Source organism: Salmo salar, chromosome 02 (assembly GCF_965601325.2).
Source record: "Salmo salar chromosome 02, fSalSal1, whole genome shotgun sequence".
NCBI classification, from domain to species: Eukaryota; Metazoa; Chordata; class Actinopteri; order Salmoniformes; family Salmonidae; genus Salmo; species Salmo salar.
The window spans coordinates 38,922,391-38,945,038 of NC_138292.1; the positions used below are offsets into that span (position 1 = coordinate 38,922,391).

Here is a 22,648-nt window from a genome sequence, read left to right on the forward strand (position 1 = left end):
CACACATAAAAGTCAGAGATGATAGAAACACACACACACAGCAAGCTTGATAAATGACCAGAACATCAAGGAACGCCATACAGGCCTAATGGCTAGTTTTTCCGCAGTGTCCCATTTGAACCTATCCCCCAACTACATGAATGTCAAAATAGATAAGACTCTACATTTACTGTTTGAGGATGGAGGAGCCTTTTGGATGCTGTTCATCACTGATTGTGTGCTGTTCTTTCTTTCCCTTGCAGAAAATGCAGAGCTGGTACAATGTAAGTATACACTTTAAGGAACTGTTCATTAGGGGCTCACACTCCGGTGCACTTTATTCTGCTGACGTGTAGCTACAGTGTTTCCTGGTTGGAGTGCACAGTACAGTATGAAATAGCACTTTACAGTGAAATGGCACCAATCGATGCCGAAAACGGTTTCTGTTAAATTGCCACCCCCTCGTTTAACCATTTCACTAAGCTTTGAACTTAAGCTGATTTAACTGTTCATTCACCTTAGTGTTCTTCTCATTTACCTTCTCAGTCTGTCGGTTTTACCTCAGGGACATTTTATCTGATGTAATCTCACATGGCAGATGTACAGTGGGGTCCAAAGGTATTTGGACAGTGACACATTTTTTGGTGTTTTGGCTCATAATTTTGAAATGATACAATGACTGACTAGGAGGTTAAAGTGCAGATTGTCAGCAGTCTTGTTGTGAGTCACAAGCTTGATGTAGTTATTGCGTGCTAGGAATATGGGAACCAATACTGCACTTTTGACTACTTTAATACACCTATTAGTGAATTTGTCCAAATACTTTTGGTTTTTTGGTTCACCCGATATGGATGAAAATCCCCTCAAATTAAAGCTGACAGTCTATACTTTAACCTCTGTCATTTTCTCATTCCAAATCCAAAGTGCTGGAGTACGGAGCCAAAACGACACACTGAGTTCCAAAAGTATTTGGACAGTAACAGTGTATATACAATATTCATAGACACGACTGGTTCTGCAAGATTATATTTGATAACGCATAGAACAGCAACAAAGTAATCTTTCTCTCTCAGGTTCTCAGTCCCACTTATAAACAGCGCAATGAGGATTTCCGCAAACTCTTCAAGAAGCTGCCAGACACGGAACGCCTCATAGTGGGTGAGTCACACACACACACACACACACACACGTACACACACACACACACACACACACACACACGTACACACACACACGTACACACGTACACACACACACACACACACACGTACACACGTACACACGCACGCACGCACGCACGCACGCACGCACACACACACACACACACACACACAAGTACTTTGTGTGCGAGATTGCATCTCTGTGCTGACACTGTGGAAGTGAAGGGCCGACACTGTTGCTTTGTCAGCCTGATGTCTCCCCTCCAACCTCATTTTCCTCTCCTCCCCAGACTACTCATGTGCGCTGCAGAAAGACATCCTACTCCAGGGGAGACTATATCTGTCAGAGAACTGGCTCTGCTTCTATAGCAATATCTTCCGCTGGGAAACCACTGTAAGTTATAGACGCACGCACACACACACGTTTTGTTCTTCTATCTTCGTCGGGAGCTACATTTGAGTCCCAATAAAAATCCTATTTTTCTAAACCCTAAACCCTAAACCTAACTCTTTACCCTAATTGCAACCCTAAACCTAACATCTGAGCTTTAAATAGCCTTCATCCTCATGGGGATGTGGGAAATGTTTTACTATCCTTGTGGGGACTTTGGGGGATTTTAGATCCCCACGAGGATAGAACAACCCCCCCTACACACACACACACACACACACACAAACACTAACCCTCCTGTTCTGTTCAGATCACAATCCTGCTGAAAGATGTGACCACCCTGACCAAGGAGAAGACTGCCAAGGTCATCCCCAACGCCATTCAGATCAGCACCGACCACGACAAGGTGAGCCAAGGGGCTCGATATTCAGTCACACAGCCTACTATGACGGTTCAGAGTAGTGGAAGAACAGTAGGTAACAGGTGTATCAATGACATGTAAAGGAAAATAACTTTTATAATAGATTGTTGTAGACTGTGTGTGTGTGTGTGTGTGTGTGTGTGTGTGTGTGTGTGTATATATTGTTTAGATCAGTAAATGTCAACTGGGGGGGCGACGTCGCGGGAGGTTTATTTTGAAAGGATACCGCTGCAGCGCTTACTGTTGCTGACTTTACACGTGCCGTGCGTCCGCAGTGGTGAAATGGCTAGCTACGTTCAGACTCAGAGGGTTTTCACGCTGCACACACTAACTGACCAATACAATAACGTTCTCGCCACACACACACACACACTGATCCAATATAAATGTAATTCTGCAACACTGTTTTATTTTAAATGTGAGACGTCCAATCAGATAATACCGATCATCTTCTGACAACTACCTTGATTGACAGCTAACTACGCAGTTGTGTTCTGCAGGCGTTGCACATGTGGATAGTTAACTGTCATTTAAGTTTTTAAAACGTGCAGCTCCCTCTTCATCTACTGCTGCTTCCAATGTCAACAACAAGGCAGACAACCCGGTCCCTGTCGAGAGGAGAAAATACGACCCCGACTTTGTCAAATATGGTTTTATATATAAGACAGTGAGTGTGGACCGCAGTGCATCCTATGCAACGAGCTGTTAGGTAATGAGAGCTTGAAACCCCTCCAAAATGAAAAGGGATCTGGACACCAAGCACCCAAGACACAAAGATAAGACCGCTGACTTAAAAACAGTAAAATATCAATATCTGGAGGCCTCACAAGATTCATTGAAGAAAAGGCACTTCGCATCATACGTTGTGGCCCAGCGCATTTCTAAGTGCAAAAAAAGCCCACGCCAGCACAGAGGATCTCATACTTCCTGCTGCGATTGATATGTGAACTGAAATCTTGGAAGAGTCAGCCGCCAACAAACTTAAAACTATACCCCTATCCAATGACACCATGAGGAGAATCCAGGACATGTCTGAGGACATAACGTGCCAGACATCAGAGCGCATCTGTAAAAATGGCCATTAATCACTGCAGCTTGATGAATCCACAGATGTGGCTAACCATAAATTCTGATGGTCTATGTCAGAGACGTCTGGGATAATAAGTGCTGATTTGCCCACCACCAACACTGCAAAGTCTGTCTTTAACACAATGGATATGTACCTGGGCTCTTTGGGACTGGCCTGGGATGGGTGTGTTGGTGTGACCGCTGCTGATGGGGCAGCTGCCATGACAGGAAAGCACTCCGGGGTAGTAAAGCGGATCCTGGAGAGAGCACAAAGTGCGACGTGGAACCACTGCTTCCTACACAGGGAGGCATTGGCAGTGAAGGACATGGTGCCTGAGCTCCACGCCACTCTCCAGGATGTGCTCAAGTGTGTCAACTATGTCAAAAAGAGTTCTACGAAAGCAGGTGTTTCCAGGCCTTCTGTAGGGATATGAGGAGCGAGCACCAGCAGGTGCTTTATCGTGCAGAGGTCCGCTGGCTTTCCAGGGGTAAAGTGTTGGGTCGCTTTTATGAGCTTCGAGCGGAGATTGCTGCGTTTCTTTCAGAAAACAAGTCACCTCTGGCTGAACATTTTGATTGTGAGGAAAACGCTCGCACAGGTTGCCTACCTGGTGGATATGTTTGATCGTCTGAATTCTCTCAAAGTGTCAATGCAATGGAGGGGGCACAATCGATTTGAACAGAGGGGCAAAATGGATGCCTTCAAGATGAAGCTTACCGTTTGGGCAAATCATGTTTCTAATGGGAGTATTGACATGTTTCCCAATGCTGATTTCGAGATTCATAATCTGATCAACAAAGCGCACGGCGACACACTGAAGAAAAAAACCCTGTTTAACAGCATCTTGTCAAACTGCAGGGAAAGTTTTGCCACTACTTCCCAGAGGAGAACAGGAGACAAGATGACTGGATACGGGACGGGACCCCTTTCGAGTGGAGATGGGAAGCGTCACGTTGCCAGGCAACGAAGAGGATCAGCTGGTGGAGCTGTCATTTGATCACGGACTGAGCATGCGCTTCCTGGAAATGACACTGCCACAGTTCTGGTGCAGCGTAGTGGGAGAATATCCTGCTCTCGCCTGTCATGCAATCAGAATCATGCTGCCGTTCAGCACTACCTATCTGTGTGAAAGTGGCTTCTCTGCTATGGCCGTTCTGAAAACAAACTCCAAGCAGAAAAAAACTGGACAGCCAGCATGATCTCCGAGTTGCCCTGTCAACCATCACCCCAGACTTCAATAATACAGTGAGGGGGAAAAAAGTATTTGATCCCCTGCTGATTTTGTACGTTTGTCCACTGAAAAATAAATGATCAGTCTATAATGTTAATGGTAGGTTTATTTGAACAGTGAGAGACAGAATAACAACAAAAAAAATCTAGAAAAACGCATGTAAAAATTTTTATAAAGTGATTTGCATTTTAATGAGGGAAGTAAGTATTTGACCCCTCTGCAAAACATGACTTAGTACTTGGTGGCAAAACCCTTGTTGGCAATCACAGAGGTCAGACGTTTCTTGTAGTTGGCCACCAGGTTTGCACACATCTCAGGAGGGATTTTGTCCCACTCCTCTTTGCAGATCTTCTCCAAGTCATTAAGGTTTCGAGGCTGACGTTTGGCAACTCGAACCTTCAGCTCCCGCCACAGATTTTCTATGGGATTCAGGTCTGGAGACTGGCTATGCCACTCCAGGACCTTAATGTGCTTCTTCTTGAGCCACTCCTTTGTTGCCTTGGCCGTGTGTTTTGGGTCATTGTCATGCTGGAATACCCATCCACGACCCATTTTCAATGCCGTGGCTGAGGAAAAGAGGTTCTCACCCAAGATTTGACGGTACATGGCCCCGTCCATCATCCCTTTGATGCGGTGAAGTTGTCCTGTTCCCTTAGCAGAAAAACACCCCCGACGCATAATGTTTCCACCTCCATGTTTGACGGTGGGGATGGTGTTCTTGGGGTCATAGGCAGCATTCCTCCTCCTCCAAACACGGTGAGTTGAGTTGATGCCAAAGAGCTCCATTTTGGTCTCATCTGACCACAACACTTTCACCAGTTTTCCTCTGAGTCATTCAGATGTTCATTGGCAAACTTCAGACGGGCATGTGTATATGTGCTTTCTTGAGCAGGGGGACCTTGCGGGCGCTGCAGGATTTCAGTCCTTCACGGCATAGTGTGTTACCAATTGTTTCTTGGTGACTGGTCCCAGCTGCCTTGAGATTATTGACAAGATCCTCCCGTGTAGTTCTGGGCTGATTCCTCACCGTCCTCATGATCATTGCAACTCCACGAGGTGAGATCTTGCATGGAGCCCCAGGCCGAGAGAGATTGACAGTTCTTTTGTGTTTCTTCCATTTGTGAATAATCGCACCAACTGTTGTCACCTTCTCACCAAGCTGCTTGGCGATGGTTTTGTAGCCCATTCCAGCCTTGTGTAGGTCTACAATCTTGTCCCTGACATCCTTGGAGAGCTCTTTGGTCTTGGCCATGGTGGAGAGTTTGGAATCTGATTGCTTCTGTGGACAGGTGTCTTTTATACAGGTAACAAACTGAGATTAGGAGCACTCCCTTTAAGAGTGTGCTCCTAATCTCAGCTCATTACCTGTATAAAAGACACCTGGGAGCCAGAAATCTTTCTGATTGAGAGGGGGGTCAAATACTTATTTCCCTAATTTAAAATGCAAATAAATTTATAACATTTTTGACATGTGTTTTTCTGGATTCTTTTGTTGTTATTCTGTCTCTCACTGTTCAAATAAACCATAAACCTACCATTAAAATTATAGACTGATCCTTTCTTTGTCAGTGGGCAAACGTACAAAATCAGCAGGGGATCAAATACTTTTTTCCCTCACTGTACATAAACTTATCAAACGGAACACCCCCAGCTTTCCCACTGATAGCACACACACACACAGGTTAATGAGTTATTGTTCACTATGTTAATTCATTCTGACATTCATATTACCTTTTATTAGATCTGATTAAAAATGTACGCCTTTAAAAAAATGTCAAGGTTGTGAAACTATTGACATTTGTAATTGATAAAGAAATCCTAATTTGTTTTTTCTATTGTAAACACTGGTATGTGTTACTGTTCGTTTAACATCATTAGACTGGTTTTGTTTTTTCTATTGTAAACACTGGTGTGTGTTACTGTTTGTTTAACATTATTAGACTGGTTTAGTTTTTTCTATTGTAAACACTGGTATGTGTTACTGTTCGTTTAACATTATTAGACTGGTTTAGTTTTTTCTATTGTAAACACTGGTATGTGTTACTGTTCGTTTAACATTATTAGACTGGTTTAGTTTTTTCTATTGTAAACACTGGTATGTGTTACTGTTCGTTTAACATTATTAGACTGGTTTTGATGTCATGTTCTGAGTGATAATGTATTACACTCCACTCCTGAACTGATCACCTAATTAAATGGCTTATTCTCTTCAATTGGTAAATGTTTTTCTCAGTTAATATGACTGTGTAATGATTTTCTTTACTACCACAATTGAGACAGTCTATTTAGTAAGTGAAGCCTACCCAAGAATGAAGCTGCAATACAACAATACAAATGGAATTATCAGCAGTCCATAATATTGGGTCGCGTCTCAATTGTCACTGTCAAATTTGGGTCACCAGGCAAAACCAGTTGAGAACCACTGGCTTAGATGCTCCCAATGCTTGACAAATACCTTGTATCATGGCAAAATAGGCTATTTCTGTCATGGTTTTTGACAAGCCAAAACCCAATCAATAGCAATGACCACTAGCCGTCATTCCATCATTCACTCAATTTGTTTTCCTCTGTGCTTGCTCTCTTTCTCTCTCTCTGTCGTTTCATCCAGCACTTCTTCACGTCTTTCGGGGCGAGGGATCGCAGCTACATGATGATTTTCAGACTGTGGCAGAACGCACTGATGGACAAGGTACCCACCTCCTCTCCCACCTCCAGCTCCCACACTCCTGCCAGTGTGACATTAATTGGGAATACACTACTGTTCAAAAGTTTGGGGTCACTTAGAAATGTCCTTGTTTTTGAAAGAAAAGCATGTTTTTTTTGTCCATTTAAAATAACATCAAATTGATAAGAAATACAGTGTAGACATTGTTAATGGTTGTAAATGACTATTGTAGGTGGAAACGGCAGGTTTTTAATGAAATATCTACATAGGCGTACAAAGGCCCATTATCAGCAACCATCACTCCTGTGTTCCAATGGCACGTTGTGTTAGCTAATCCAAGTTTGTCATTTTAAAAGGCTAATTGATCATTAGAAAACCCTTTTGCAATTATGTTAGCGCAGCTGGAAACTGTTTATTGGATAATATAACTATTAAGTGATGAAATATAACATAACAAAATGCAACAGGACCCAAAATGCATATAACACTGAACAAAACTATCGGTTACTGATTGATGGAATTTCCTCTTGTAGGACATATAATTCAAAGAAGTTAGTGAGACATTGGGAAGGTTAATGTCTGTTTCCTCTCAGCCTCTGTCCCCAAAGGAGCTGTGGCACATCGTCCATCAGTGTTACGGCACTGAGCTGGGCCTCACCAGTGAAGACGATGACTATGTCTCCCCCACCGGCGAGCACATTAACGGTCTACTGTGAGTGTACATGTTCGCTGTGTGTGTGTGTGTGTGTGTGAGAGAGAGGGAGAGAGATTCTGTTGACGTGTGTGCGCGTGCGACCATTTAGTTTGGCGTTGTCCATTAAATTAGAACTGTCGTCCGTTAACTTTGTGACATCTCTGGATTATCGATCCCCTCAATTAAAAGCCACTACTGTGATTGTGACTTTTTAATCATGCTGTTCTTCCTCCTTTTCCTCCTATGTCTTCCTTCATTCTCTCTCTCATTTTCTCCCCCTCCCCCCATACTGCCCTTTTTCTGTCCCCTTCATCTCTCTCTGTCTCTCTCTTTCTGTCTCTATCATTCCCCCCCACATCTCAGGCCAGTGGAGGAGTCAGTCTCTGTCTCTGACCTGTTCGACCTCAGCTCCTTGGGGGCTATAGCTTCACTGGGCAGCTCGCCCCCCTCCTCCATGGCAGCCTTGTTCCCCAGTGGCCCCCTCCTAGCCAGCGGTGGTCTGGGCTCATCTCCCCCCTCCTCATCCACCTGTCTGCCCATAGACATCCCCGGCAGAACCTCCCTGGACCCCCCGGACCCCAGCCCGCCCAGCTCCCAGATCTCCCTGCCCTCCTCCACACACACCGCCTCCTTGTCCGCCCCCGCCTCGGCTGCTGCCTCTTTCGTGAGTTTTGTTTGATTTCATGCCAGGGAACTACAGGGTCATATTCATTAGACAATGTTTTGAAACGTTTCACCCTAAGTTAATATGACCCAGGGCATCGTTAGTTATGGGGGTGGGTATAACTTTGAACTGGCTATAGAGATAGTTTCATAATTATGACTGTTCCATGGTTTATCTTGATAAGATAAATATACCCCAGTCATACCCCAGGAGATCAAAGAGTCGCTTGTTGGCTCTAAACGGTCATCCATCTCGGATTTAATGCCAATGGCTGTGTTCCAAATGGCACCCTCTTCCCTATATAGTGTACTGCAGGGAATAGGCTTCCATGGCCCTGGTCAAAAGTCGTGCACTATATAGGGAATAGGGTGTTATTTGGGACGCAGCCCATGCTATGCCTAAAAGAGCCAGTGTTGTTGTCTGACCCGTGCAGAGTAGAGGCTTGAGGTCATATCAGTCCGCTAAGGCTCCTCAGTCGTGTGTGTGTGTGTGTGTGTGTGTGTGTGTGTGTGTGTGTGTGTGTGTGTGTGTGTGTGTGTGTGTGTGTGTGTGTGTGTGTGTGTGTGTGTGTGTGTGTGTGTGTGTGTGTGTGTGTGTGTGTGTGTGTGTGTGTGTGTGTCTGCCTTAATGACCTCACGGCGGGTGGTAACTAACTACTCCTTTCTCTCCCCTCACATGCCATTTCCTAGTATATGGAGGAGGGCGGGGACAGCTTGTTGGAGTCGGCCAATCATATGGTGCCCCCGTCGGCCACCAGCCTGGGAAACCTCACCTCATTGGACCAGCTCACCAACGACGACGAGCTGCCCACCGACCCCAGCAACTCCTCAGACACACAGGAAGAGGGTGAGTTCCTGGAGCCCACTGGAGCATAGTTACAGTGGGGGGGAAAGTATTTGATCCCCTGCTGATTTTGTACGTTTGCCCACTGATAAAGAAAGGATCAGTCTATAATTTTAATGGTAGGTTTATTTGAACAGTGAGAGACAGAATAACAACAAAAAAATCCAGAAAAATGCATGTCAAAAATGTTATAAAATGATTTGCATTTTAATGAGGGAAATAAGTATTTGACCTCTCTGCAAAACATGACTTAGTACTTGGTGGCAAAACCCTTGTTGGCAATCACAGAGGTCAGACGTTTCTTGTAGTTGGCCACCAGGTTTGAACACATCTCAGGAGGGATTTTGTCCCACTCCTCTTTGCAGATCTTCTCCAAGTCATTAAGGTTTCGAGGCTGACGTTTGGCAACTCGAACCTTCAGCTCCCTCCACAGATTTTCTATGGGATTAAGGTCTGGAGACTGGCTATGCCACTCCAGGACCTTAATGTGCTTCTTCTTGAGCCACTCCTTTGTTGCCTTGGCCGTGTGTTTTGGGTCATTGTCATGCTGGAATACCCATCCACGACCCATTTTCAATGCCCTGGCTGAGGGAAGGAGGTTTTCACCCAAGATTTGACGGTACATGGCCCCGTCCATTGTTCCTTTGGTGCGGTGAAGTTGTCCTGTTCCCTTAGCAGAAAAACACCCCCGACGCATAATGTTTCCACCTCCATGTTTGACTGTGGGGATGGTGTTCTTGGGGTCATAGGCAGCATTCCTCCTCCTCCGAACACGGCGAGTTGAGTTGATGTCAAAGAGCTCCATTTTGGTCTCATCTGACCACAACACTTTCACCCAGTTGTCCTCTGAATCATTCAGATGTTCATTGGCAAACTTCAGACGGGCATGTGTATATGTGCTTTCTTGAGCAGGGGGACCTTGCGGGCGCTGCAGTACTTCAGTCCTTCACGGCGTAGTGTGTTACCAATTGTTTTCTTGGTGACTATGGTCCCAGCTGCCTTGTGATCATTGACAAGATCCTCTCGTGTAGTTCTGGGCTGATTCCTCACCATTCTCATGATCATTTCAACTCCACGAGGTGAGATCTTGCATGGAGCCCCAGGCCGAGGGATGTTGACAGTTCTTTTGTGTTTCTTCCATTTGCGAATAATCGCACCAACTGTTGTCACCTTCTCACCAAGCTGCTTGGCGATGGTCTTGTAGCCCATTCCAGCCTTGTGTAGGTCTACAATCTTGTCCCTGACATCCTTGGAGACCTCTTTGGTCTTGGCCATGGTGGAGAGTTTGGAATCTGATTGATTGCTTCTGTGGACAGGTGTCTTTTATACAGGTAACAAACTGAGATTAGGAGCACTCACTTTAAGAGTGTGCTCCTAATCTCAGCTCGTTACCTGTATAAAAGACACCTGGGAACCAGAAATCTTTCTGATTGAGAGGGGGTCAAATACTTATTTCCCTCATTAAAATGCAAGTCAATTTATAAAATTTTTGACATGTGTTTTTCTGGATATTTTTGTTGTTATTCTTTCTCTCACTGTTCAAATAAACCTACCATTAAAATTATAGACTGATCCTTTCTTTGTCAGTGGGCGAACATACAAAATCAGCAGGGGATCAAATACTTTTTTCCCCCACTGTACCTAGAAAATACATTTTCATCTCATGTAGACATGGGAGATTTGAGAGGGAAAGATGGGATTGTAGACACTTTTTACCAAGGTGAAATTCTAACAAACCGTAAGGTGAAATTCGAACAAACCGTAAGGTGGTTTTCTCCCATCTCCTTTCCTTCATTCCCACTAGTCTGAAAGAACGTGACAGGTGAAAGCGATTTCCACCCTGCTGCTTTCAGCTATCCTTTCTTCTCCGATCCGTGCAGATGCAGAGAGCCAGTTGAAACTGCTGCATACACACCCTTCCTATTGATCCTGTACTAGTAGTCTACCAGGAGTCTAGTAGGACCTACATTATGTCATTGATTGACTCTCCTGAGAACAGACTGTGTGACTTGCTGCATTAAAGGCAAAACTCAAGAGAAACTTGAGACGTCTGCATTCATTTTTCTGAAGATTTTTTTTTTTTGGTGACTGCGATTTGACCGATAAAGTGCAACGTTCACGTTCCAGAAGTCTGAACTGTACTAGTGTTACTTTACTAACAACCTGTTAAAGTGAGGACTCTAACACTTCTCTTCTGCTCAAACAGAACGGTGTTAAACTGTGTCCCGTCAACAAAAGGCACATTCTCCCCCCATTATCTCTGCCGTTTATATATTTTATTTAATCCACGTGAAAAGCCATTTCATCTGACACTGTGGAATTGAAGTTGCTTGAAAAGCCAGCCCCATTTGTCTATGCAGTTGCAACAAATCCTGGGGGATATAAAAAAAAAAAAACTAATATCATAGAAATTCTGATGATACACTTTCTCTCTGCTAACGGGTGCGTTACTAAAGTTGTGACTGCTGTTTAACTCTGTCCCCGTCCAGACGAGGTGGAGTCGTTCTGTGCGGACCTGGCTGGCCGGCTGCACATCAACATGGTGGTGCGCATGAGCGTGGACAAGCTGCACGACCTGCTCTTCTCCGCAGACACACACTTCATCCAGCATCTCTTCTCCCAGCGCCACTTCACAGGTCCGTACAGCACACACGTGGCAAGAAACGCACACACCGACGTGCGCACACTAGCGCACCTGCTCTTCACATACACGCGCAGACACACACACACTTTGTTGATCTTACACATGGTTGGCATTGGCAACGTTCTCGTTTTTCTTCCTCTTGATCCCTTTCTGCTCCTTCTGTTTTCATTCCCTTTCCAAATATCTCCTTAAATCTATAAATATTGTTCCTAGAGTACATTCCAGTACACACCACTGTTTCCCAGTACTAGTGATAGTCTGCCTAGAAACATGGATAGGCTACAACACGATAGGATGCAAAATGCTTAGTTCATTCCATGTGACTGATCGGCCCTTCCTAAAGTCCAGTCCCCCAGGGCTTGTACAGTAAGCTTTAGGGCTGCGTCCAGGATGGGCACCCTATTCCCTATGTAGTGCACTACGTTGGACCAGAGCCCTGGTCCAACGGAGTGCAATAGGTAGGGAATAGGGTGCCGTTTGGGACGCGGCCTAGGAGTGTTAGTGCGCGAGGCGCTCGTTGCCACTTCTTCCACTCCACCGTTCATCTCCTGATGCGCTGGTGCTCGTCTCTGCTGCGCCACACAGTATGGCTGTTGTCATGTATGGGGATGGAATGATTCTTATTGTCCTCCTAGTGCTTAGACAGGAGCGGTCCCAAATATTGGCACCCTGGCCTATTCCCTATGTGAATAATAGGGTTCCATTTGGGATACAGTCAGGGCCCCCCCCCCCTCCTTTCTCTCTTCTCAGACATGGGCCAGTGTATTGTAGCTCTAATGAGCAGTCCACAGTATTTGTTTCCGCTGTGTTAACCTTCCTCCATCTCTCCATCTCTCTCTCCTCTTCAACACCTGATATGCTATTGTCTGTTTTGAGAGAAGCAGTACAGGGCTCTGCGTATTCCTTGTTCTTAGCACAGTCCCCTAAAGCTGTCATTTATTAGATGCTGCCATAGAGGCTGGTTGGTTGGTTGGTGGCCTCCCTGGTTTGTGCCCCTGCCAGCTTTGAGGACACTGTGTGGATTTAATTAGTGAGTTTTCCTCTGTGAAGCGGTGCTGTGTCCCTCTCGCTTTTCTCCCTCTGCCTTCCTCTCATTCTGTCCTCTCTCACTTCTACTTTCTCTCTCTCTCTCTCTCACACACACTCACTCCCTCCCTCATTATTTTCGTGGTCCTCTCTCTCTCTCTCTCTGTTCCTCCGTCAGACCTGTCAGTTCGTGAGTGGCAGCAGGACAGCAGCAGTGGGAACACCAGCCGGATCCTGAGTTACACCATCGCCATCAACAACCCCCTGGGGCCCAAGACCGCCCCCGTAGTGGAAACTCAGGTCAGTCTCTCAGGGTGTTTGGATTCGACCGTTTTTTAAAAACATTTGGTCGACATGAGTGGAGGCTGGTGTCACGTTAAATCAGACAACGGGCTCATTGTAATGAATGGAACCGGACCAAACGTGGATTGGATGTGTTTGATACCGTTCCATTCATTTAATTCCAGCCATTACAATGAACCTGTCCTCCGGTTTTTAAACACCAACCTCCATTGTCCTCCATGTTCTGGTTTGAATATCCGGTTCGCAAAAGAAAAACCAACGAATTCTAGGGCATGGCGAGTCTCCACTGAGTTGGAGAACAAGACTTGACTTGCCTTCTGAGGACTGGGACACACCTCATAGGCCGTTCGCTAACACCGTTCCCTCGCTCCATCCAGACGCTGTATAAGAACAGTGCCCCGGGCGAGTGTTACGTGGTGGACTCGGAGGTGATTACCTCGGGCATCCCCTACCAGGACTACTTCTACACCGTGCACCGCTACTGCCTCACCGCCGTCAACAAGAACAAGAGCAGACTCCGGTACCTACCTTCACCAGCTTTTCACTAGCAGTTTGTGTATGAGCCGCCTGCGCAGATCAAATATCAGGGGGTGGTGGAATTTGAACGTTTTAGTTGTATGAATCGACTTTTTTGTGCGCTAACCTACTGAACGTTGTGTGTATCAGGTGAACTCACTGCCTTTTAGAAACCGAGAGTTTATGATCTTACGCCACATAAAATACACCCGATATGGATGAAGTGTCCTCTTAAAGTGTTCTAAGGTGCAGTTGACTCAACCTGATTTATTGGTCACATACACATATTTAGCGGGTGTAGGGAAATGCTTGTACTTAGGCAGAGCTGCCATGTCTGTTGGCTCCAGCAGTTCAGCGGTGGATCGGTATTCATTATGATAGGTTTCTAGCTTCTGACGTGTGATCCCTTCGTATAATACTGTTATATAATATGTTCTATTTAGCTGTGGGGGGGTCCCAGGTACGTGCAGTACCGGGCATTATGTCTAGTGACACAGAGTGCTGCAGGGATGGGTTACTGGTTACAGTGTGATGGACTCTGAGTTGTGTCTGCAGGGTGTCGTCAGATATCTGCTACAAGAAGCAGCCGTGGAGCCTGGTGAAGGCGCTCATCGAGAAGAACACCTGGAGCGGCATCGAGGAGTACTACAGACACATGGGTGAGACTGACTTACATTGTGGTCTTGTTCTCCTACTCAGGATAAAGCAGGGTCTGTGTTCTTATTGCTTACCACCTCTTCTTTCTGGTTATGTCTCTCCCTCCCGCTCCCTCACCGTCTCTCTCTCTCCCTCCCGCTCCCTCACCGTCTCTCTCTCTCTCTCCCTCCCGCTCCCTCACCGTCTCTCTCTCTCTCTCCCTCCCGCTCCCTCACCGTCTCTCTCTCTCTCTCCCTCCCGCTCCCTCACCGTCTCTCTCTCTCTCTCTCCCTCCCGCTCCCTCACCGTCTCTCTCTCTCTCTCCCTCCCGCTCCCTCACCGTCTCTCTCTCTCTCTCCCTCCCGCTCCCTCACCGTCTCTCTCTCTCCCTCCCGCTCCCTCACCGTCTCTCTCTCTCCCTCCCGCTCCCTCACCCTCTCTCTCTCTCCCTCCCGCTCCCTCACCGTCTCTCTCTCTCCCTCCCGCTCCCTCACCGTCTCTCTCTCTCTCTCTCCCTCCCGCTCCCTCACCGTCTCTCTCTCTCTCTCCCTCCCGCTCCCTCACCGTCTCTCTCTCTCTCTCCCTCCCGCTCCCTCACCGTCTCTCTCTCTCTCTCCCTCCCGCTCCCTCACCGTCTCTCTCTCTCTCTCCCTCCCGCTCCCTCACCGTCTCTCTCCCTCCCTCCCGCTCCCTCACCGTCTCTCTCTCTCCCTCCCGCTCCCTCACCGTCTCTCTCTCTCTCTCCCTCCCGCTCCCTCACCGTCTCTCTCTCTCTCTCCCTCCCGCTCCCTCACCGTCTCTCTCTCTCTCTCCCTCCCGCTCCCTCACCGTCTCTCTCTCTCTCTCCCTCCCGCTCCCTCACCGTCTCTCTCTCTCTCTCCCTCCCGCTCCCTCACCGTCTCTCTCTCTCTCTCCCTCCCGCTCCCTCACCGTCTCTCTCTCTCTCTCCCTCCCGCTCCCTCACCGTCTCTCTCTCTCTCTCCCTCCCGCTCCCTCACCGTCTCTCTCTCTCTCTCCCTCCCGCTCCCTCACCGTCTCTCTCTCTCTCTCCCTCCCGCTCCCTCACCGTCTCTCTCTCTCTCTCCCTCCCGCTCCCTCACCGTCTCTCTCTCTCTCTCCCTCCCGCTCCCTCACCGTCTCTCTCTCTCTCTCCCTCCCGCTCCCTCACCGTCTCTCTCTCTCTCTCCCTCCCGCTCCCTCACCGTCTCTCTCTCTCTCTCCCTCCCGCTCCCTCACCGTCTCTCTCTCTCTCTCCCTCCCGCTCCCTCACCGTCTCTCTCTCTCTCTCCCTCCCGCTCCCTCACCGTCTCTCTCTCTCTCTCCCTCCCGCTCCCTCACCGTCTCTCTCTCTCTCTCCCTCCCGCTCCCTCACCGTCTCTCTCTCTCTCTCCCTCCCGCTCCCTCACCGTCTCTCTCTCCCTCCCGCTCCCTCACCGTCTCTCTCTCTCTCTCCCTCCCGCTCCCTCACCGTCTCTCTCTCTCTCTCTCCCTCTCAGAGAGTGAGGTGTGTAAGCTGGAGACTCTGCTCCAGTCTGAGGTGTCAGTGGTGACCTCTGGGGATGTGGTGGGGGCAGACTCTGCCAAGACACCCCCGGCCCTGCGGCGACGCAAACGCACCTGCTCCCGGCGCCCGGGGGACCGGGAGAGAGAGGGAGGGGGCGCGGGAGGTGGAGAGCGCGGGGACCGAGGGATGGGAGACGAGCGGAGAGAGCCGGGTGAGTTAACAGGTTTGTGTTGGCGTAAGGAGATCGTATTGATTAGGGCACACTGAAACATAGTCCCTCCCCTTTTCAGTACATTTTATTCCGTTTGATGCCTAATAAATAAGACCCATGTAAAAGATTGTCAAGCGGCGAGTTCAACGTTTACCTCAAATGTGTCAATCCAACTTTGTCTCCAGGTTTATGATAATTCATACAACTAAATGTCGGATGCCAGTGGTGCTCCGCATTGCATTATACACTGACATCTGGTGGTGTGATTTGGAACTGCATCCAGGCTCTTCTGGCAATAAGTCACGTGTTTCTCCCTTTTGACCAGGTGGTCAGTACAAGCACGGCGAGCGGTGGCGTGGCGGAGGCATCTCTACCATACTGCTCATAGTCAGCTTCATGTGAGTACCGACCTCTCGGCGTGCGTGAAAAGAAACACTGATTGTTGATCGTTTCCCCTGTCCCTTAGTAGGAGTAAACCAAGGGAATTATCAATGGCTTGATCTTGTCCAGTTCATGAGCTTGTCAGAGAGCTTTTGGATGAATCCATACTTGAGATATGCACATTTCACACAATTCTCCCGTTTGACATCAATACATAACCTACTAAACTCAAGTTGGGATTGGACCTTTTGTGAGTGATTGTGAAAGTGTTTTTTGGGCCCTCTCATCCCTGTAGCATTACCGTAACCACCACGTGAGTTCCGCTAGTGTACAAATGAGTCTGAATGCTTGTTTTGTCTTTTTCTGTAATCCATGTCGTCAGTGTTTGGGAAGGGGGTTCAACGAAATGAATATCTCCTCTGCTTACTAACGGCCTCCCGCTGCCTCTTTCTCTCTCTCTCTATCGCTTCATGTGCATAGGATCTGTGTCAGGTACCGTATAATAATCCTCAATGTCTTGTCGAATGACATGTTCAGTGTTGAAGTCTGCTCTGCTATTTGATGTAGTATGATTTGTTGTCCAAAAACGTGTGTGTGTGTGTGTGTGTGTGTGTGTATACAGTTTGAGTTGTACAACCACATTTCCCATTCCTCCTCGAGTTGTCATTCCTGAATGTTGTCCCTTTATTCATAACCAAGTCTCGCTCCCTCTGTTTCTGGCCTATACTTATGTCAATACATTTACCCTCTCTCTTTCTTTCTCTGCAGTTTTGGTTCTCTCACCATCTCTTTCTCTCAACTCTTCTCTCTCTCTTTCTCTCCTCTAGTCTGGTGGTGTTGGTGGCCCTGAACATGCTCTTGTTTTACAAGCTGTATTCTCTGGAGAGAGCTGCACACACACTGGAGACGTGGCAGTCCTTCTCTCTGTCTGACAGGTAACCAAACCAGGAAACATCTTTTATATTGTAGTCATTACTACTTACCCATCCTATTCTCCTTTTTGATTTAAAACTAGATTTGAACTACAACTAAATGCACCTCTGATTCCCACTGTTCTGTTTTGTTCTATGATTTTAGTTTTGTTCTCTTCCGTTGCTCAAGAACAAACCAACACTTTCATTGGATATTACTTACTACCAGCGCTGCATTTCTAACATGTGAACTAACTCCTCTTCTCTCTCTCTCTCTCTCTCCCTCTCATTCTTCTCCTCTCTTCTCTCCATCCAGTCCTCTACCCCAGTCTGCAGGAGAGTGGGCCCAGGTGTTGCAGCTCCAGAGACAGTTCCACCAGGCCCAGCTGGGCAAATGGCAACAGATCCTCCAATCCTCAGTCACTCTGCTAGACCAGGTGTGTGTGTTTACTTTCTGTGTGCGCGTGTCCAAGCATGTGCGCGCACATTTACAAAGCATACACAAGGCTTCCAAACGGCTTCACTGTTATTCATGAATGAGTCATCATGACTGTCGTAATGACATTAGCCTCCTCCTCTGTCCTCTCTCTCTCTCCCTCAGATGAAACAGTCGTTGGAAAAGCTCCACCGTGGCATCGTCACTCCAGAAGTCCAGCAGGATCCCCCCTCGAACCCCACTTCGGAGTCTCTCACTGAGCACTGATCCTCCACCCTCCAGCCCCCACAAGCCCTCAATTGGGTGTGAATAGACCATGGGGGAGAGAGCCAAGGGGGAGGTGGCCAGAGGGGGATGGTCCGGCTGGGCCAATCAGGGAGAGTGACTCACTCTCACCTGACCCCCAAGCTCCACTCCTGCTTCTCTACTCAAAACAGACAGGGAGAGATGTGGGGGGGGGGGGGGGGCACATGGGAGTGGGAGTTACCTGTAGGGGACCTACACTATCCATAACTCCCCATGCCTCAGTCTGAGCAACCTGCAATGGGGTGGGGGGGTGAGTGACCTTTGGGGGGACTACACTACCCATAATTCCCCACACCTCAGTCTGAGTAACCTGCAATGGCAAAGTTCCACCTTCCATAGTCACCACCACCTTCTCTCACGGCCAGACAGTTAGACTGAGAATGTCTTCAGGACTACAGCAATAACATAGCATGGTGAGCCAACCATATCTCCCACAGTCAGGGTTAAAGGCTGGCCAGTTTGTATCGTACCATCCGCTCCTCACATGCAACCAACCACGCTGCTCTCCCTGAACCATCTCCCCTGCCTGAGAAGCCAAGAGACATTTTCAAGAAAGACAGACGATCGACTGCATTTCAACATGTGCAGTCCTGCTGTTGCATTTCAAATGGACAGGGATCCAACTCATTTCAAAATGGATTGACTTGACTTGGTCCGACTGCATTTCTCAAAATGGGCCAACCTGGATTAACTTTGCGTTTCAAAATGGATGGAAATTGGGAGCTTTCCCAGCCCTGAGAAACAGCTATGGCTCTGTTCCCAGCTGAAGCCAGCCTAGGGGACTTATGTGCCTCAGTGTGAGGGGTCCGCTCAGCTAAGTCCTCCTTGAGCCTCTGGAAATGAGGGACACATGAGGAGAGAGGGACGAGAGAGGGGAAAGCTCTGATAGATACAGGAGACTTTCTGTAGTCCACCTATTTTAGTCGTTCTCTCTTTCTCTCCATCCATCTGGGATCAGCAGCTTCCATCTTAAAGGCTTGATCTCTGACAAAGGCAGTCCTTCCTCTGCTAGGGGAGAGTCATTTCAAAACAAGACTCAATATTTTTTATTTTTAGACGTGAATAATACAAAAAAGACTCCTAAATCCTCTACTAGCTCGTTTTTAGCATTAGCTGTCTTTTTGAGGGTGACTGGGTCGTTTTGAGAATTGAGAGAGAGCGAAGGATGATTGTGTGCGCCAGACCATTACAGTATTTATTTTACACGACTTTGATTTCGAAAAGTCCTGTCCCGTTCTCAATGCGAGTGATTTTTAAAATTATATATATATATATATATATATATATATATATATATATATATATATATATATACTCTGTGTTAATACTTCAGCACGGACCAAGAAAGAGCTATAAAGTGAATATTTTATATTTCCTGGTCATAGCAATAATGATATTTGGTGATTTATACTACTTTTGAAAAGTAGTATATCACTAAAGTGTGTTCAGGGCAAAATGAGACAAGCAAGCAAAGATCTGGAGAAGGAGACGGAGATATATATGTATTAGAAAGAAGTGTCCTCATCGTCACTGTTACATTTGGTATTATTAAGATTAGTATGATTATGAGTTTTTTTTGTCTGAGACTTTTTTTGTTTGTTTGTTTTTCCGCACTTGGTCAACTTCTAATTGTATTATTGGCTCGGACTTGAAGTGTTTCAGGGTTACTGACTACTCTGTAGACCAGGCTGCGTTCCAAATAGCACCCTATTCCCTTTATAGTGTGGTGCACTACATAGGAAATGATGTGCCGTTTGGGACGCAGGCTCCGTAGACCAGGTAAACAGAGAGACGCCATAAACTAGTGACTTTCTAGTGTAAACTGGACTGGACTTAAAAAGGACCAACCAGAAGTCTAGGCCTGGAAGAAGATAAAGGGAAACTATTGCAGTACTGTGTGTGAGTTCAAATTGATATGTTATTCCTTTTCATTTTATATCTTTATTTTGGAGTCTATCCTGTTTCTTATTGTTTTTGTTTGTCGAAAGGTCATCTCATTTTATTTTCTGCCTGTCCCCCCCCCCCATCTGATTCCCCCCCTCACTGTCTATCATAAACCATCTTCTCTCTTCCTGATTATTTTCCTTTTCATCCCCCCCTCCTATTGTCTCATTCACTCTTCCTCTCTCTCTTTCCTCGTTGTGCTCCCTACCCCCCCCCCCCCCCCTCTCCTTCCGTCTCTCGCCTGTGCAAGTGTGTGAGCCTTGCTGTGCACGGCCAAACAGTGAGTGATCGAAGGATGTACTATATTTATTAGGGTCAGGGAGGAGAGGGGGATGGGGGTCGCGGGGAGCAAATGTACTGTAAAAGATTTGATTGTACACAATGCCCTGGAGAGAAATGAAAAGCTCTAAAATATGCAACTCATCGGAGTCTTATTTTTTTAAAGTGTGTGTGTCATGTTAACCATTTTCATAAAAAGTTGAACTAAAAACTATTTAAAAACAGTCGGTGTAATTATGTCATCTTTCTGACTTCCCAGCTTGTCCAAATTCAAACTTATCTGTTGCTATGACCTGTTGAGGCAAAGCATTTAATTGATTTTAGATTTCTGCCAATAACAGCGATTTCAGACAAAGTCCATGTAGATCGATACTGTTGATTGACCTACAAACACAGTTGATCAACTGGCCTACATCATTACCAAGGAGCAGGAGACACCGTTGCAATCTATTCATGTCACAGGAATTGATCTGGCCTGCTATCTCTCTAGGTTGAAGGGTGGTCATTCTGCTTACCGTATTAGATAATATATCATAATATCTGTCCTTGAGTAGATGCTTTCACCCAAAGCAACGTAGTCATTTGTTATAGCTACGAGTGGTCCCGGGAATCGAACCCACTGTTCCGGCATTGCGAGCGCCATGCTGTACCAACTGCGCTTCAGAGGACACGCTAGTTAATGGGGAACTTCAAACCTTGTCGGGTTTTTTTTAAGGAGAAAACTTGAACTCTCCTGTGTTTTTGTTTGTTCATTTCATACCTTCTCTGTTAATAAAGGGGGGACTGAGAGAAGGGAGATGCGGTGTAGGGCTGGTAGTCGCCGGGATAAGTACAATTAACATTTTAGTCATTTAGCAGACGCTCTTATCCAGAGCAACTTAGTGCATTCATCTTAAGATAGCTAGGTGGGACAGCCACATATCACAGGCATAAAAAGTACATTTTTTTCCCCCCCACAATAGCTATCAGTCGAGTCAAAGCTAGAATGGGGGGAGAACGTATATGTATATGTGATATATCAGGCACCTTGTTCATTATGTTAAAGTATATTTGGGAATTGTCATTTTAAATAAGAGCGGTTTTAAAAGGTCGTAAGGGAAAGTTTGTGTTTGACCACTGCCGAAGTCGGTCATGGTTGACGCCACGGTCAACAGACTACGCTATCTGTTATCTGATCCTCCTGACTCCCAGTGAGCCCGTCAATTTCCTGGAAATGTGACATCACCAGTTTCCAGTCAGGTCATGAGGTTAGCCGCAGCACATTGACAGCCATACAACATGTGACTGCATGCCAGTACAACAGGCCAGTTCTGTCCCACACTTCAGTAGCCCCTGTGCTCTTTAGATTATATTATTACACTCTGTCTGTGTCTGTGTCTCTGTCTCTCTCTGCGTGCGAAAGAGGGTCTTGCTTGTCAGAGACCGAAAAGTTCCCACAAACATTTCCCCAAATATACAAATCTGACAAGGTAGAGATTGTTTTGACTTAATAAACCAGACATGAAGCCTACTCCATTCTCACATGACAATTGTATTATGGTATGAAGCTGACCGTTTTTGCAAGCAACATTTCCACAGTAATGTGAACTGGAAAAGCTCTTCACTGAACATTTTTAATTACAGCAGAAGTAGATTATTCCCTGTTTTAAGCCTGTTGTTTTTTTCCAACATATATTCTGCTATTTAATGTTGAAGTTCTTTGAAAGGTGAATAGAAACTCTAATCTGACCAAATCAGCATCAAGGTTTTTAAAAGGGATTTTGAATAATTCAGAATCTTGAACATTAATTCTAATGAATTGTCATTTGTTCATGTGTGGCAGTTATCATGCGATAACAATCCTATTATTCTTTCACTTTTCTGTACTTCAAATGTAGCAAACCCAGATCCCAATGACATTATACAAGAAAGTATGCATGCAAGATGGCAGTCCACATTAGGCAGTGTTATGCTGCCCCTGGAGGTATAATTCAGAATTGACTGCCAAATAGGAACGACGGATGTCAGTTTTCAATAGCAGCTCACTGTATTCTGCTCCATAGGGATTGATCGATATGAGCACTAAACCAACACTGTATATAGTATACTTTCTGCTCACATTGGGTATCTTCATTAAATAACTTGTTTTAAACCAGTTTAGCGTCTTGTCTAAACCATTTCAGGTCTTCGACCGGTCACAGACGTTCCTGCTCTAGGCACACTGGACAAATTGTGGTAGTTTCCCACGGCAGTAAAATGGTAGCTAATATCACAAGCCCTTGGTTGTTGTAAATATGGTAAGGAAAATCTAGCAAGTAAAGCATTAATGAAATATGGAGAGACTGCAATAAACATATGTATAATGTATGGATGTTGCATATTGAGGTTTCCAGTCACAACGGTAGAATGATAGTTTAAACATTTAAAAATGGCACTGCTGAATAATTCTAGCTTT

The 22,648-nt window shown here is 46.3% G+C and overlaps 1 protein-coding gene across 5 annotated transcripts in view; it reads left to right on the forward strand.

The window, feature by feature from the left end:
• LOC106582397 (protein Aster-A) overlaps positions 1–22,349 on the forward strand; it is a 37,040-nt gene extending 14,691 nt beyond the window's left edge. For 4 of the 5 annotated variants that reach the window (XM_082962739.1, XM_082962734.1, XM_082962745.1 and 1 more), the window contains 17 exons: positions 243–263; positions 1,053–1,137; positions 1,430–1,533; positions 1,841–1,936; positions 6,860–6,940; positions 7,510–7,628; positions 7,974–8,274; positions 8,964–9,120; positions 11,607–11,753; positions 12,966–13,087; positions 13,468–13,610; positions 14,162–14,265; positions 15,739–15,969; positions 16,283–16,355; positions 17,166–17,273; positions 17,566–17,686; positions 17,851–22,349. In XM_082962739.1, coding sequence (XP_082818865.1) covers positions 243–263; positions 1,053–1,137; positions 1,430–1,533; positions 1,841–1,936; positions 6,860–6,940; positions 7,510–7,628; positions 7,974–8,274; positions 8,964–9,120; positions 11,607–11,753; positions 12,966–13,087; positions 13,468–13,610; positions 14,162–14,265; positions 15,739–15,969; positions 16,283–16,355; positions 17,166–17,273; positions 17,566–17,686; positions 17,851–17,952 — 2,115 coding nt within the window. In that variant the 3' untranslated portion in view covers positions 17,953–22,349. The remainder of the gene's footprint in view (positions 1–242; positions 264–1,052; positions 1,138–1,429; positions 1,534–1,840; positions 1,937–6,859; positions 6,941–7,509; positions 7,629–7,973; positions 8,275–8,963; positions 9,121–11,606; positions 11,754–12,965; positions 13,088–13,467; positions 13,611–14,161; positions 14,266–15,738; positions 15,970–16,282; positions 16,356–17,165; positions 17,274–17,565; positions 17,687–17,850) is intronic. The other variant, XM_014165501.3, reaches the window with a different exon arrangement.
• The last annotated feature ends 299 nt before the right edge of the window (positions 22,350–22,648 follow it).